Here is a 13,780-nt window from a genome sequence, read left to right as displayed (position 1 = left end):
AGGATGTTTTTATAATAAATGCAATCCCAATGAAAATTGGGGGTGGGGCGAGGGGGCAGGAAAAGGGAGGTTATTTTGTTGGTTGTTGTCTAAAATGTCTAAAAACATTCTGAAAAAAAATTTGAAGGTGCTCAGTGCAGAGGAATGTGGATCTTTCGGTAAATGAGTAGGAATTTACAGCGTCAGACCACTAGTGGAAAATTAACTGAGTGGAGCATTAAAGGTAACTCCCAGGTCCTTCATGTTTTAGGGAAAAAAAGTGGAAGAACCATTTTTGTAATCTAATTTCTTTCACATTCTCATATTTGCTGGCCAGCTGGGGAGGAAAACCATCATGCACTTCTGCAACCCTGGAGAAGAGCTATGACAGTAGGTTATGGACCCCAAAAGCTCCATCCAAGCTCAGTTCGTGTTAATGTTTAATTTTTCTTAACCTCAGTTGTTAAGACCAGAAGGGTTTTTGTCGTTTTATGTTTGAATTAGGGTAGTGCCTGACAGCTATTTGCTGACACTGTAAAAATTCAGACTAAATAACAGCACTTGCACAATAGCAAGCATCTCAGCTAATTTCCCGATGGACCATGGTATTTCAGCCCTTCCTCAGCTGTACTATTGCTCCTAGGTGAGGTAGAGCATATATTTTAGACAATTTCTATTCTAGACTGAGCAATGTTTTGAAGGAGTAGTTTTCCAGTAGGGAATTTAAGGTTCATCCAGCCTGTTCTGGATGTACTTTATAAAGCTGGCATAGAGGGGGAATCATGTAGGTTTAGAGATGAATTAATATTTTACTGCAAATAATTTCACAATGAAATTCTTTTTTCTTTTTTGATTACTCTGTGAATGTCCTCTTGGGATGTCCTTTTTGGAGTTAATTCAGTATTTAGATTCACTAGCCACCCTTTTTGGAAATGTGTATTGACCTTGAACATTCAGTTCTTAATATTTGCCTTCATTTTTAAAATTACAAAGTTATCTGTCAAATATTATTGCCAGTAAACCCCTCTTTTTTCTGTTGACTAATGGACTGCATGCTAATGAGGTAGCAGACTTTTTCCAATGTCAAGTAGCAAATAAACAAGGAATTCTAGAAAACTGACATTTTCTTCCTATCTGATCTTTAAGCCATGAGCTTGTACTGTTTCCTTTGACAGTTTTCTTGCATAGCTAGCTAATCTGAATAATCAGGAAAAACTATCATCCCCCAAACCCCCATAGCAGATGCTGTGTTAAAAATACTGTTTCAAGTCATTTACAGTACCATTCCTTCTCATAGTACAAACGGTGCAAACTTTGACCATGTTTTGGAGGCTTTGCACTCCATAAATTGATGTTAGCTTTCCCTTCTAATCTCAGGTGTGTGTTATTTATGACTGCAACTCCCCCATATCACCCACTCTGTGTGAATGCACAGCTGAGATCAGACCTCGGCCTTCAGTTTTATTGAAGGAAGTCTGAAGAGTGACTTAGATATACGACAAGAGTTAACAAATACCTGCATGGAAATGCTCTGACTGAAGAAGAGTTATTTTCTGATATTCCCACCCTCCGTTTCTTTTGCATGTTAACATGTGCGCTCCATTGCCCTTCAAAAATACGTGTTCCCTTCTGACTCCACCATCCCTTTGAGTAAGACCTGTATTTCCATCATCTCCTTTGCCAAGGTTTTAAAATATAGTGAAAAATGCTAAGCACTGTCAGAAGAAGTTGTATTTATTTAAAGCTGATCTAAAGAATCAGATCTGATCTAAAGAATCAGAATACAAGCTGTATTGCAAAACTTAATGAGACGAGAAAGCTGAAAAGGTAAGTAAGTCCACTGGTAGCATTTTTATTCTATTCCTATTACAAGATCTGTTTCTGTAGTCTTTACTCCCATTGCTTTGGTTGCATATTGGCTATAAAACTGGGGCCAAGAACTTCCATTCCATAATGCCTGTCTGATATATAGTATTCACATAACTGAGAAGCAAAGCAATATTCAATTACCCAACCAAATCTAATTATCAGCACTAGTCATTTATTTTATTTCTCAAATATTACCAGAATTCACACATGCTATATTAGTTTCTGCTTAATAACATGCATTCCTTCACCAGTTTAATTACTGCGGGGAGAGTATGCTTTGATTTCTTTCCAGCGGAGAAAGCCACAATATGTGTTCAAGGTCACTTTGTATGTTTGGTTTTGGTTTTTTAAAATCTTCTTAAGAAGAGTTAAGTCAGCCTGCGTTTGATTTCTTCAGGAAAGTTCTCTGCAAACAGAGCACTATTTATATCAAATATGTCAAAACTCAGAAAAAAATCTGTCTGATTTAGACAGAAAAGGAAGAATTAGCTTTTACGTAACAAAACCTGACCATTTTAGGTGCCTGTACCAGGTCAGGAGGAGCTGATGATTTGTCCAAAACTAATCTGGCTGCTTCTTGTTTGGGGCTGAATCACCAGCAGTGCCACTGCATGCCTGGAGAGAAGTGGCTATCCACCTCCCTCCCCGGTCCTCACGGCTCTGCTCTGCCTGGAGGCAAGACTCCCTCCAGCCATGGCAGCTTCGCTTCGCCCGCATGGCAGCAAGTCCACCCGGCCCAGTCCCGCCAGAGGCAGCCCGGCTGTACGGGGTCGATCTGGGCCCTTCCTGCCCTTGGCTCTGGGGAGCAGCCGCAGCTCTGGCCCAGCAGGACCAGTTCTCGGGTGGGGACTGTAAGACCAAACTTAGTCAGCTGTCCAGGAAGCCATAAGCACCCATCTTCACTTGAGTTTTTTTCTTGTTTGGAGTATCCCACTACCTTTTCCTCCACCATTGGTTTCAGTTCTTATTTATTATAAAATAATAAATTTTGGTAATTTATGGTAAATAAGATGCTTTAATATCATCCAGAAATATGATACCTCTGTTTAATCATAACCTTTGTGATCAGTGTTGGTTAAGGTGTAAACTGGACTTCATATTCAAAACTCAGTGTTAAATACTCCCTGTAAAATACAGGCATGCAAACACAGAATTCAATCTCAAATGGAGTATTTTCACCCCTGTGCAGATAAATGGGTTCACAATTTCTCTTTTTAATTTGCAAATGTATAGTCTCGACATTCAATTTCTCCTTGTTGATAAATATTCCAAAAACCGGCAGGTTTGAAAATCTGTTCCAACATTGTTAAGCTGTAACAATAAATCCCACCGCAGGGCAGCAGGTAGTAGCATATTCTTCCAAAGCCTTGCTATAACTTTTCCTCATGTCTTCCATCAACTCCCATCTAGATAAATACTGCTGGTGAAATCCTGGCTCTCCTTCCTGACAGCAGATATCATCCTGCTGTTGAAGCAGAGCTACACACCTTTGAAACAGTTTAAATTCTTATAGGTGCCTTGGCATCAAAACCAGAACAATGTATATATGAAGTGTTTAGTAGGTGGCCAGTTATTTGCATGAATGATCAGTGCATGTTCAGCTATGATACCTAAGATTGGTATGTAGTGCTATAAGATTGTTTAAAAGGCTTTCTTCCATCAACGACAGGGATTCTCCTGGGAAAAAAAAATCAAAACCCCCTTTTTTTCTTACCTCTTCCACTTCTTCAGGTGTAAGTTCTTTTCTTTTATGAGGGTGGCCTGCACCAGGTCGAAATGCTCCCATTGGGATGTTAATATTAGCCTGTGAGAAGGAAATTATGATGCATATAATAGTGACTGATAAATAAACATACAGTTAGTAAATGGCAAAACTCAAAAGAGTTGGGACAAGAGTATAGACATTATCATGGTTTCCGAGCACTTATGCCTTCAATGTATGCATCATCACACCACTCCCATGGGAAAGGGGAATGCTTTAATCTCCATTTTAAAGATGGAAAGTGAAAAAACAAAGCTACCTAGAAAGCTTTTGAAGTTCTGCATTTTAGTCTAATGCTCCCTGATTTCATTGGACTTTAAACAAATGAGTACTAAAGACACCAAAGTGTCTTTAGGCACCTGGGTCTGCTTCGACTGGGTCAAGGTCAAGCAGAGAGTGCCAGGAGAAGGATTTAAGTGTAAATCACCCAAATCTTACAATAACACCCAAACCACTGGACCACTCTCCCTCCCCCAGTGACACCAGTTCTCACGTCACTTAATCACAGGTAGTTAGGAAGGAAAGCCTGTCCTCATCCAACTTAATCCACGAGTGTTTAAAATGTGATTTTATCGACAAAATTTACCCATGGGTGCTACAAACTGCAAATGTAATGCCTTAGTCCTAGGAATACACCTCTCGGTTGCAAAGAGGATCTGTGGGAAAAGGCAGGAAGGCTTTTTGACCCTCCAGCCCCTGCTGGGTTTTGCCCAGCCACCCCAGCCCGGTCTGCAGCGGGCGCTCAGGGGTCAGAGCAGACTAAGCCGGCTCTAACGCCGGACAGACCGCTAGCCCCCAGCTTTAGCAAACTCCCTCCAGAATGATACCCACACGACTGCATCAATCTGATTTTCTATCTGTGGCAGAAAGCCAGAAGCCATAACGTAAATGGGGCTTATAACAGATACCTTAAAAGTAACGATTTTTGAGAAAAGAATGGCAGAAAACGCTGCTTAGAAAACGAGTAGCTAAAACCTATCTATTTCCTGATGTGACCCACCCTAGATTATTTTAAAAGTCAAGTGGTGTGATCAACTAAATGCACAATTTATACCTATTCTTATCTCATGATCTCAGAAGAGAAGCTGCTTCTAGGAAATGTCATCAAAATATCATGACTCCCACTGGTAAAACCACAGCGTGAATGGGTAATGTTACGGAGCGGAAACGGAGAACCTTCCAACAGCGAGCTGTGTTATTGTAGTTTACCATCTGACTGATTTGCATTAAATGAAGATAAATAATCCCATCCTTCTGCTCCAATCGTGGTCTATTCTGACAGCTGTAATCAAACAGTGAGCAAATTAAGAATCCATTTGCTAAGAAATAAGCACCTTCCCTTTATTCTATTTGTCTATTTCTTGTTATTTTATTTATGCAAGGTCATGCTGCCATTTCAGTGGGGCTGGCAAATGTCTGTAGGGCCCCGTAGCTTATAGACAACTGGGTATTCACTTCATAATGCTTTTTCGCTGCGCATTAGTTTAGATATTGTGAAACCTTTCACCTGCACTTCCTAAGTTCCCAGGAGACAGGGCATTTTCAGCCTCACAGTACTTAACCCATTATTTCATTTAGGAGTGGAAAAAACCAGCTTTGCTATTTTTAATTTTAAGCATCTCCCCGGCCAGGCTCTGGTACCTCCAGGCAGTTTCTTTTTCTGGAATATGAAACTTCTTTGCACTTTACAGCTAGCGTGGTCATACAAGTTTGCAGAGTTGAAACATTAAGAGTTATCTCTCCTCTTGGTGCTCATTTTGAACTCAGGCATTCCTTCCCCTTGGAGTCAATCAAAGCAGAAGCCAGCCTTCCACAGCCACCCAGGGCGTACCACAGCATGGTAATTCTGATACCCAGCCCTTGCATTTCCTACTGTGATTGACAGACCAACTGTGACTAAAAATGGTTCAGGAAACAAAAATGAACCACTAAGTGCCAGACTGCTAATTAAATTAAATAAGCCGCCTTCGGTCTGCTTCAGCATTTTCACCGTAATCTGTGTCACACTAAAGCACTTTGAACTATTTTATCTGCAATAAATGCATCCACGTCAGAGTTTGGACAAGACGTACGCAGACATGTAATATTAACTTAGTAAAATGAGCAGCCTTTAAGACATATATTAACACTGTCTGGATCTGATAACACATACTACAAATTAAAGTATTTCTAGTATGAAATGAAAGTACGACTGATTTCCGAACACTTCCACACCAGAGGTACCAGAGTCCTGAGCTGTAAATCTCCCTCTTAATCCAATGCCGGTCCCCTCCCATGGCTGAGCAGCCATATAATGGATGAACAGCGGACCAAATTCCGTACACTGGTGTAGCTCTGTAAGGACTGTGTTGTGCCACGATCAGCACGAGTTTGCAATTTTATTTTTAAAATACGTTTCATGGCTCTTGTCACCTGTCTGCTAGGACGGAGATAGGAGCCTCAGTGATCTCCTCCTCGCCTGCTCCCCATCCAGTGAAATGCTAACCAGGAAATTTTTTGTTCCAAACTCCTGAAATTCTAAATTATAATTGCTTTAGACAGGCCTTCTAGGTGTGACTATTATTTTTAATCATATTAAATATTAAAATTATCAGGTTTGCATCTTCCTCTGTTTTTGGAAAGTGCCTACCATATTTTGGATGTCATTGCAGTTTTCATATGGAGTAGGTATGCGTACAGATGTACTGGACTAAGGTCTTCCTGAAGACATTGAAGGAAAAGTAACTGTAAGCATGACATACAACATATATTGCTGGTTTGACCCAATTAAACTGGTATTTAGAGATGTGTTTGTGTTCTTCTTTCTGTTTACTAGAGACAGGGCATCCAGATGAGGAACTGTCGGGTCTTGAATCACCAGCAGCCTGGCACGAGTTGAGGACTGTTAGGGGTAAGTTCTCCACAGAATCACAGCCATTCCTAGCTGTCCAGAAGGATGACTGAATAAGCTGGAAAGCCTTCAGTATAAACATATTCAAGTTAAAAAAAGAATAAAGGAACTACAGAGAAAACTGAATGTAATTCAGAAAAAAAATAGGAAACCCCTCACCCTTACTGCTGGGGAAAGCCAAGAGTGGTGTTTGTAGGCAGAGTAATTGTCAGCCAGAGCTATACACAGCCTTTTACACACTGAGTGGGGAGGCCAGCAATGAATGTTAGCAGGAGTTAACAGCACTTTGGTCCTTGATCGCCCTGAACTACTCTTGGGAACCAGTTGGTACCTTTAACTCTGTATTTAGTGGCTGTCGGCAAGTGAGGGTTTTAGCGTACATCTCATATGGTCAGAAAGAAGCCACGTCTGACACAAGAGTACCACGACACTACTGTAAAGTGTCATTACATTTCCATGGCTGCAGCACGATGTATATTCTCCAGGGGATGTCAGTCCTACTGTAATAGCACATAATAGCAAAGGATCATAATATATGAATCACAATGTATAAAAGTAATGTGACATTTTGAGTGATGGTTCTTAGAGTGCTCGAAGTGTAACAGGCATCAATTCAAGTGCAAGTCTTCCTGTTGGAGCAACCTTTGACACAATGTTTAATAGATTTATTTTAAAGTTTGTGCTGTAATTTTTCTCATGATTCAAATTACCTTTGCAAAAATTAAAGTTTCTTAAAATATTAAACTTGGTACTTAAACTTAATGCACTTCTTAAATGGACAAACTAGAAGATTTTTTTTACATTTAGAAGTTGGAAAGTTATCATAAAACTAAAAAGGAGTTCTATAGGAAAACAGTAAGCCAAATTCATTCCTTAATAATGTTTGTATGTGCCTATGGAGTTTAAATGTAAAATGTAAATACTTTTGAGCTATGAATTATCTACATTTTTTTATTAATCATACAAATATGTCCATAGTCCCTGTAAAAGAGGGATAAAAATTTGAACTGAGTGAAATCAATGGCAAGCTTCTGCTAACTGAATTAGAGTACAGTAGTTTGCATGCCTGTTCCAGTGGTTGATGATGATAAAGAGAATTAGCATTTTTACATGGCTTGCAACTTCAGTACGCTGTTAGCCACTGGGTAATTAATCTTCTTGATACTCCAATCCATTGAGTTAGTATTATCTTGGGGAATCAGAGGATAGATCAGACTTTAGAAATTCTGTGTTTCTTACATAATTTTAAGGGAATCTGAACTCGTGGGGAAATTTGATTGCAAGTGCATTTTACAAAATACATGAAAATTCTGTAAAATTCTGAGGCTCAGGAGGTATTTTGGCCTGTTGACAAGAATCAATGATAGCATGAGCTAAATACAGTCTTCATGATGCTAATTCATGATGATGTTGGGATAATTCTCCAGCTGTTTCTTTTACAAGCATGTAACAACCAGCTTCATCCTTGCGAGCACATGCCATTTGAGGAGGTATGTGACATACAAGAATTTTTTTAATGAAAACATCAACATTTCTCTCATTTTACTTTGGCTTTTAAATAAAATGCTTCTTAAACAAATATTGGAAGTTGTGGGGTTTTTTCCGAAAGCAATGCAGACATGAAAAACTTCACGATACCTATGCCACCTTTTTAGCCTATAATTCTTCCAGCATTATATTAACTCTGTGGAAAATCTAGTAGTTGCAAGAATTAGTTTTACTCATAACGCTGATCAGTTATGCAGATGTATCACCGTGTTTTGCTTAGCTGATCCACCAACAGATATAACCTAACACTGGAAAGACCATGCAAGCAAGCGATCAACCAACCTATCTGATCCAGTTTTTTTATCAGCTCAGATCATAAGATGCTCTTCAGGTCAAACTTTTTCAGTGCTTTCTTATCTACCAGGTTTTTCACGTTAAAAGAATAATCCCCAATTAGCACTTCTACAGTGTTTTGTATGAGGAAAATGCAGTTTGTCAAGCAATGGAGGTTGAGATTTATTATTTTACTATATTAGAAACATAAATGCTGTCTCTTACCTGAATGGCTTTGACATGTGATGCTGGCTGTTTTGACATTTTTAAGACAGAGGCTTATCCCTGCAAGCAAAATGGGAAAGTGTTACAGGCTCTGACATTCTGATAGCTAGGGGAGATATAAGCCAGAACTTAACCCATGCTGCCTCTTGACAGGCATCTATTTCATCTGCCCAGCTCCTGTTTCCGTCTCAGTTTCAGAGTTGCTTAGTTATTCCTTCTGAATATCAGAAGGAGACAGAACACCTGAGCTTCTCCAATTAATCTTTCATAGCCACAAATGGAGCTCTCTCTTTCACATCAAAACCAATAATGAGTAGAGATAAGGAATCTCTCAAACCTTAATGGCATTGCAAATGAGTAAGAATTAAGGGAAGCATTGGAGGATAAACAATGTATGACTACTTCTGTCACAGTATGTACATGGGAATTATTAGAACTCTCAGTTTAAACCTTCTTTCAAATAAAGCATAACTTGCTACAAAGCATTGATAAATGCAGACATAACCGTTTTTCTGACCCAATCCTTGCAAATCTTTAATGCTTGTAGACTGAAAATGATCAAGATGATCAAACTGTAAAGTTCTGTTTGACAATTACTAGGGCACAAAGTAGCTCTCTTCAAAGTTTTAGATCATATAGATTCATTGATTTTCTTTAGCAATAAGACAAAAAAGAACAGAAGTTTCCATATAATTTCATGCAGGCATAGAAATATGGACTGATACAGTATTAATATACAATAACAAAGGGAAATACACCAAAGTCAAAAGATTCTGTAAGGTAAAAAAAAAAAGGCAAGCAAGAAATTCTACTAATCAGATTAATTGAAACATTGTCTCGGCCCTTTACTTTCCACTGAGAATTAAGATTTTAAGTGGACTAGACCTTCATCAAAGTCTGGTTATTTAACCTATCTCATTATAATGCGAAATAAGATAGTAATACTAAAAGGTGAGAAATGAGTTCACCAGAGAATTCATTGATCACAAACAAACTATAGCATATTTTGGCTACAATAGTTAACCTGAGATGAGAAAGAAAATATTGAGAAAAGTAATAAATGACGTAGGAGAGAATAGCAGAAATATACTGAGAAATCAAAAGTGGGTCAAAGACTTTGGTACTCCAAAGAGTGTAACTGTCACGTGGAGGCGGTACTGAAGAAAAGCATAGATAAGTTGGCTTCAGCCTGGAATATCAGTCTGAAATTGTATCACCAGAGCCGCATGGAAGACTTGCTCTTGCATATTCTCACATCGGCTTTAAATCTGTGTATAATGCTGAGCAGAACTTAAGGTAAAAATGACCTGCCATTAGAGGTCTCTCTCTGATCGCACTCTCAGCTGTAAAGAGTGCTGTCCAAACCAACACACAGCCTTAAGGCAGAGGACGTCATCTTCATAGGTTGCTTCGGGTTTAAATTGCTTCCACTAAATTAATCAATCGGAAGAAAATCCCGCCATGCAAACTAAAAGCAGCATGCTTCCAGTGAGTTTTATATTGTGGTTCTACATTTACATTTACAAACTTAAAATCAGAGGTAGTTCTAAAAACTTCAGAATTCACCTCGGGGGATGAAACCTCAGCCACTGAAGTTCATGACAAAATTTGCACAGATTCCAAAAAGCCAAAAGGATTTACTGCACTCTCTCTCTTTCCTTTTTGAAAATCTTTACCATGCATAGAAATAACTGTGCTGTTAACCAGTGGTTGAATTCCAAAGATAAATACAAAACAATCCCCCAGTTTACTGGAAAGATAGGACTTATAATACACAAAAGTTTAATTAGTTTTTCTTATCATCTTCTCCCCTTTCTAATCAGAATGAAAAATGGAAACAAAAGCACAGGAAATTAACACAAAACATTTTAAAACACTGTGGATCTACTTTCTAAACACTGTCACAAAGACATTCAAGCTAAGATGTACTTCTCTATCTTGTGTGCCTGCGCATTGCAGAAACACCGATACACACTTCTTGGGCCACCTAGAGCTAAACGGGCAAGGATTTACACTGAATCTCGACAAGCACAGCAACAGTGCTCCTCGGGGAGGGGCTCTGGGTTCACAAGAAGTCTGCATTCGAAATTATTGCAATCGGACACCGGTTCCTAAAGATGGATGCATGATACAATTGTGTAGGACTGCTTTTGGAGGAGGTGATTTTCCTACCAGTTCATGCTGTCCTCATTACCGCCAGAGAAATCAGGACAACAGCACGCTACTGAGTAAAAATAGACCATCTTCTCTGACTCCCTCCCCTTCCCTCCCTTCCCTGAGTTTCCCTCCAGAGCAATACTGACCATCAGCCACAGCAAAATAAATCTTAGATTACAGATGCATCTATTACTGAAGTGATTAGTTCATTTTTATAAATTCCTTTTGTTCTTTTGCCATGCGTCTTGGAGAGAGGCAAGAGTGCTGCACTGATTGTATTAAGTTATTTCTGGCATTCCAATCAGCTCTGCAAACTTGAAAAAATCACTCTTCACCTCATTTCCACCGCAGGATTTCACATGTACACACCCAGTGAAACGCAGACGCACACAGCCCGTATTCCCCGGTGTCGTTTTGGCCTCCCCACTCCTTACCTTCTACCTTTTATGGGCTGCATGCTGAGCCAAACTTAGAAAGCAACGGCAACGTTAGTTCAGTTTGGAGCTGTTTTATGCCAGACTTCCCCTGCAAATTCCCTTGCTTCGCAGTGAAAGCCCTTGTGAACAGGACTACTTGTGAAATACAGGACTACTACAGTGAAATAAATCAGTGTTTTGAAAAGAACCTCTGTAAAACAAAGGACCTATCTTCTGTCCCTCTGCTAAAAATAATTTCTGACAGGGCTGCAGCAAGATAATAAGCTGACTTATTCAATTTGCTTTAAACAGATGAGATATCATAATGCCATCTTTTGTAATCCGCACAAGAGATGTACAGTAGCACACAGACAACAGAAAGAGCCCTCCTCCCACCCCAGCTGGAAGCTGTCCTTTCCCCCCCGCCGCACTCACGGCATCAAGCACAGTGGGTATTTTGGACACAGAAGTGCAGTGTATTATCTTATTAAAAGGCTTTGACAGGAACTACACTACTGTGAGACCCAGCTGGTACAAAGAAAGAAGAGAAACCCCCACTTTGCAGCTTCCAGTCTGTTACACACAAACTTACTACATGCTCTAGGCAAATGCGGTAACATTTTCTGTAATGCAGTTGTCTCCACTACAGTTACCTGTTACAGTGAAAGAACACCTCTCTTACCGTCAAAACCCCCACGTAGTAATCCACTAGCTATAACAAACATATAGAAAACAATAAGCATGTACCTACGTACTACAGTATTTGAGCTAATACACAGTTAGGCTTCTTATGAGTCACTAGGCATTTAAGTGATTTTCTGTTTTAAATCTGTAAAGATCCCCACAGACTATGAAGTGAGAACTATAACAATCTGCTCTGAATATGCTGATATGCTGCACAAGACATTAAAATAAGCAGAAACCCACAACTATTGCAGTCACCTCCCAGCAGTTATTAAAGAGTTTTCGTACGGGTCTTTCAAGTTTTTAATTGACCCCTTCAAGATTAGCTTACTTATTTACTTATATAAGAAAAGTTCCAAACCGTCAAGTGAGTACGCGCACCTCCTTTCGATGCTGAAAGAGGTACCTTCTTCTACCAGCTGAGGTATTGACTGCGATCCTTTCAATGCGTCTGAAATAGCTCCGATGCTTTCAGCCCGGACGGCACTGAGAGCTGCTTCAGGCTGGAGTGGGACTCGGCTGAGAAGCAAAGTGTAAAAGGGAATTCCTGTCATAGCTTCCAGTTGTTCTTCCTAAATATAGAGTTTGATTCACCCTGTAACTTGGTCCCCTGTGACACTTGACCATCGTAAAACCAGGGCTCAAGTGTCAAGCAGGAGGTGTTGAAGGAACACACCTTTGGGACCTTTTCCTGCCCTCCCTCTCCCTGCCGTGCTGGGCTTTTCACAAGCGCCAGGCATTCGGTGGCAGAAGGTAAGGCACAACACCTCCCGTGGTGTTTGGGGCAGCCTGTGCCTCCCTACTGCCACACCGGAGAAAGAAAGAATTATGGAGACGTAATTACGAAGAGCTCACCTCGCAGGGACTAACTCACTAGGGGAGGTGAATGCCACACCAGCATGACTATTGCTGCCGGGTTGGGAGCAAACTCGCACAGCAGCTGCCTCGGGTCTTGGCGCAGCGTTCCTGCGTGCAGGCAGCCGTGCTCACGGGGAGGAGGGCTTCTGACCGTGCGAGGCCATAGCGGCCAGCTGCTGAACGTTAGGGCATGTGGATGAAGAGAAGTTAAGGAAGAGTGTGCGGGGGAGATGCTATAGCTTATGAGGGAAGTGACACGTTATTATACAGTTGTGCTCACGCTGGCTGGAGTACTGTCTTCAGGGAAGGCTACTGAAGATCTGCCACCGCAAGTTGCGCGTGGGGTGCAGGCTCATGTTTCCACTCCCAGAAGCACAGCCTCCTGTTCACTGCATCTACACAGGAGTGAACTTTCCTCTTCATCACTCCTCTGCCTTACTTGTTCTCCACCTGACCCACAACACTAATGGTGACAACAGCAGCGTCATTTTGGGTGATACTGTACTGGCCACTTGCTGCTGCTACTTGCAACTTTTAGGAGAAGATCAACAATTTTCAAAATTAGTGCCAAAGACATTTATAACAACTAGTGGTTGGGACAGTGATTTCAGAGAGGATTTCCCTTGACTTTAACTTATTTGACCAATCACTCTTTTCATTTCAAGTATCTCAAAGAGGAAGATGACCTCCAAGACCAGTTCATTAAGCCTGTGACTCACTCTCTGATGCCCTCTTACCCAAAAGTGCTGTCATCTGGAAGCAGCTGATAAAGCTGCAGACTACTCGTAGCCACCCCCTTCCCAAGGACCCATGACAAGATGCAACAAGCACATGCATTTGTGTTAGGTCAGGACTGACGGAGGTATGTATAGCAATCACCTCCTTCCAAGAAGACCCCTTGGCCTATTTCCTCAGAAAGGTTGAGTACGGCTAACGTCAAATATTTTGAGGCATGAGAAGACTATTGCACTTCAAACATGGCAGAGTTCACAAGAGGGCTCACAGATGGGTCTTTTGCCTAGAATGAAACAGTTTGCTGTTACAGTGTAAGGTCCTGCCTTCCAGATGTTTAAGACCACATTAAAGCAAAGCTGGAGTCAGATAAGTGACTTTATATAT

At 40.6% G+C, this 13,780-nt stretch overlaps 1 protein-coding gene across 2 annotated transcripts in view; it reads right to left on the bottom strand.

Moving 5' to 3' along the window:
• The window catches only part of SMPX (small muscle protein X-linked), a 41,673-nt gene extending 29,360 nt beyond the window's left edge, over window positions 1–12,313 (bottom strand). Inside the window, exons 1-3 of one of the 2 annotated variants that reach the window (XM_075134311.1) lie at window positions 12,185–12,313; window positions 8,547–8,606; window positions 3,563–3,652 (exon numbers count right to left, since the gene is read on the bottom strand). In XM_075134311.1, coding sequence (XP_074990412.1) covers window positions 3,563–3,652; window positions 8,547–8,585 — 129 coding nt within the window. In that variant the 5' untranslated portion in view covers window positions 8,586–8,606; window positions 12,185–12,313. The remainder of the gene's footprint in view (window positions 1–3,562; window positions 3,653–8,546; window positions 8,607–12,184) is intronic. The other variant, XM_075134383.1, reaches the window with a different exon arrangement.
• Between the last annotated feature and the right edge of the window lie 1,467 nt (window positions 12,314–13,780).

Source organism: Calonectris borealis, chromosome 1 (genome assembly GCF_964195595.1).
Source record: "Calonectris borealis chromosome 1, bCalBor7.hap1.2, whole genome shotgun sequence".
Classification (NCBI taxonomy): Eukaryota; Metazoa; Chordata; class Aves; order Procellariiformes; family Procellariidae; genus Calonectris; species Calonectris borealis.
Note: the sequence above shows the minus strand (reverse complement) of the source record. Positions and strands in the feature narration are given on the sequence as shown.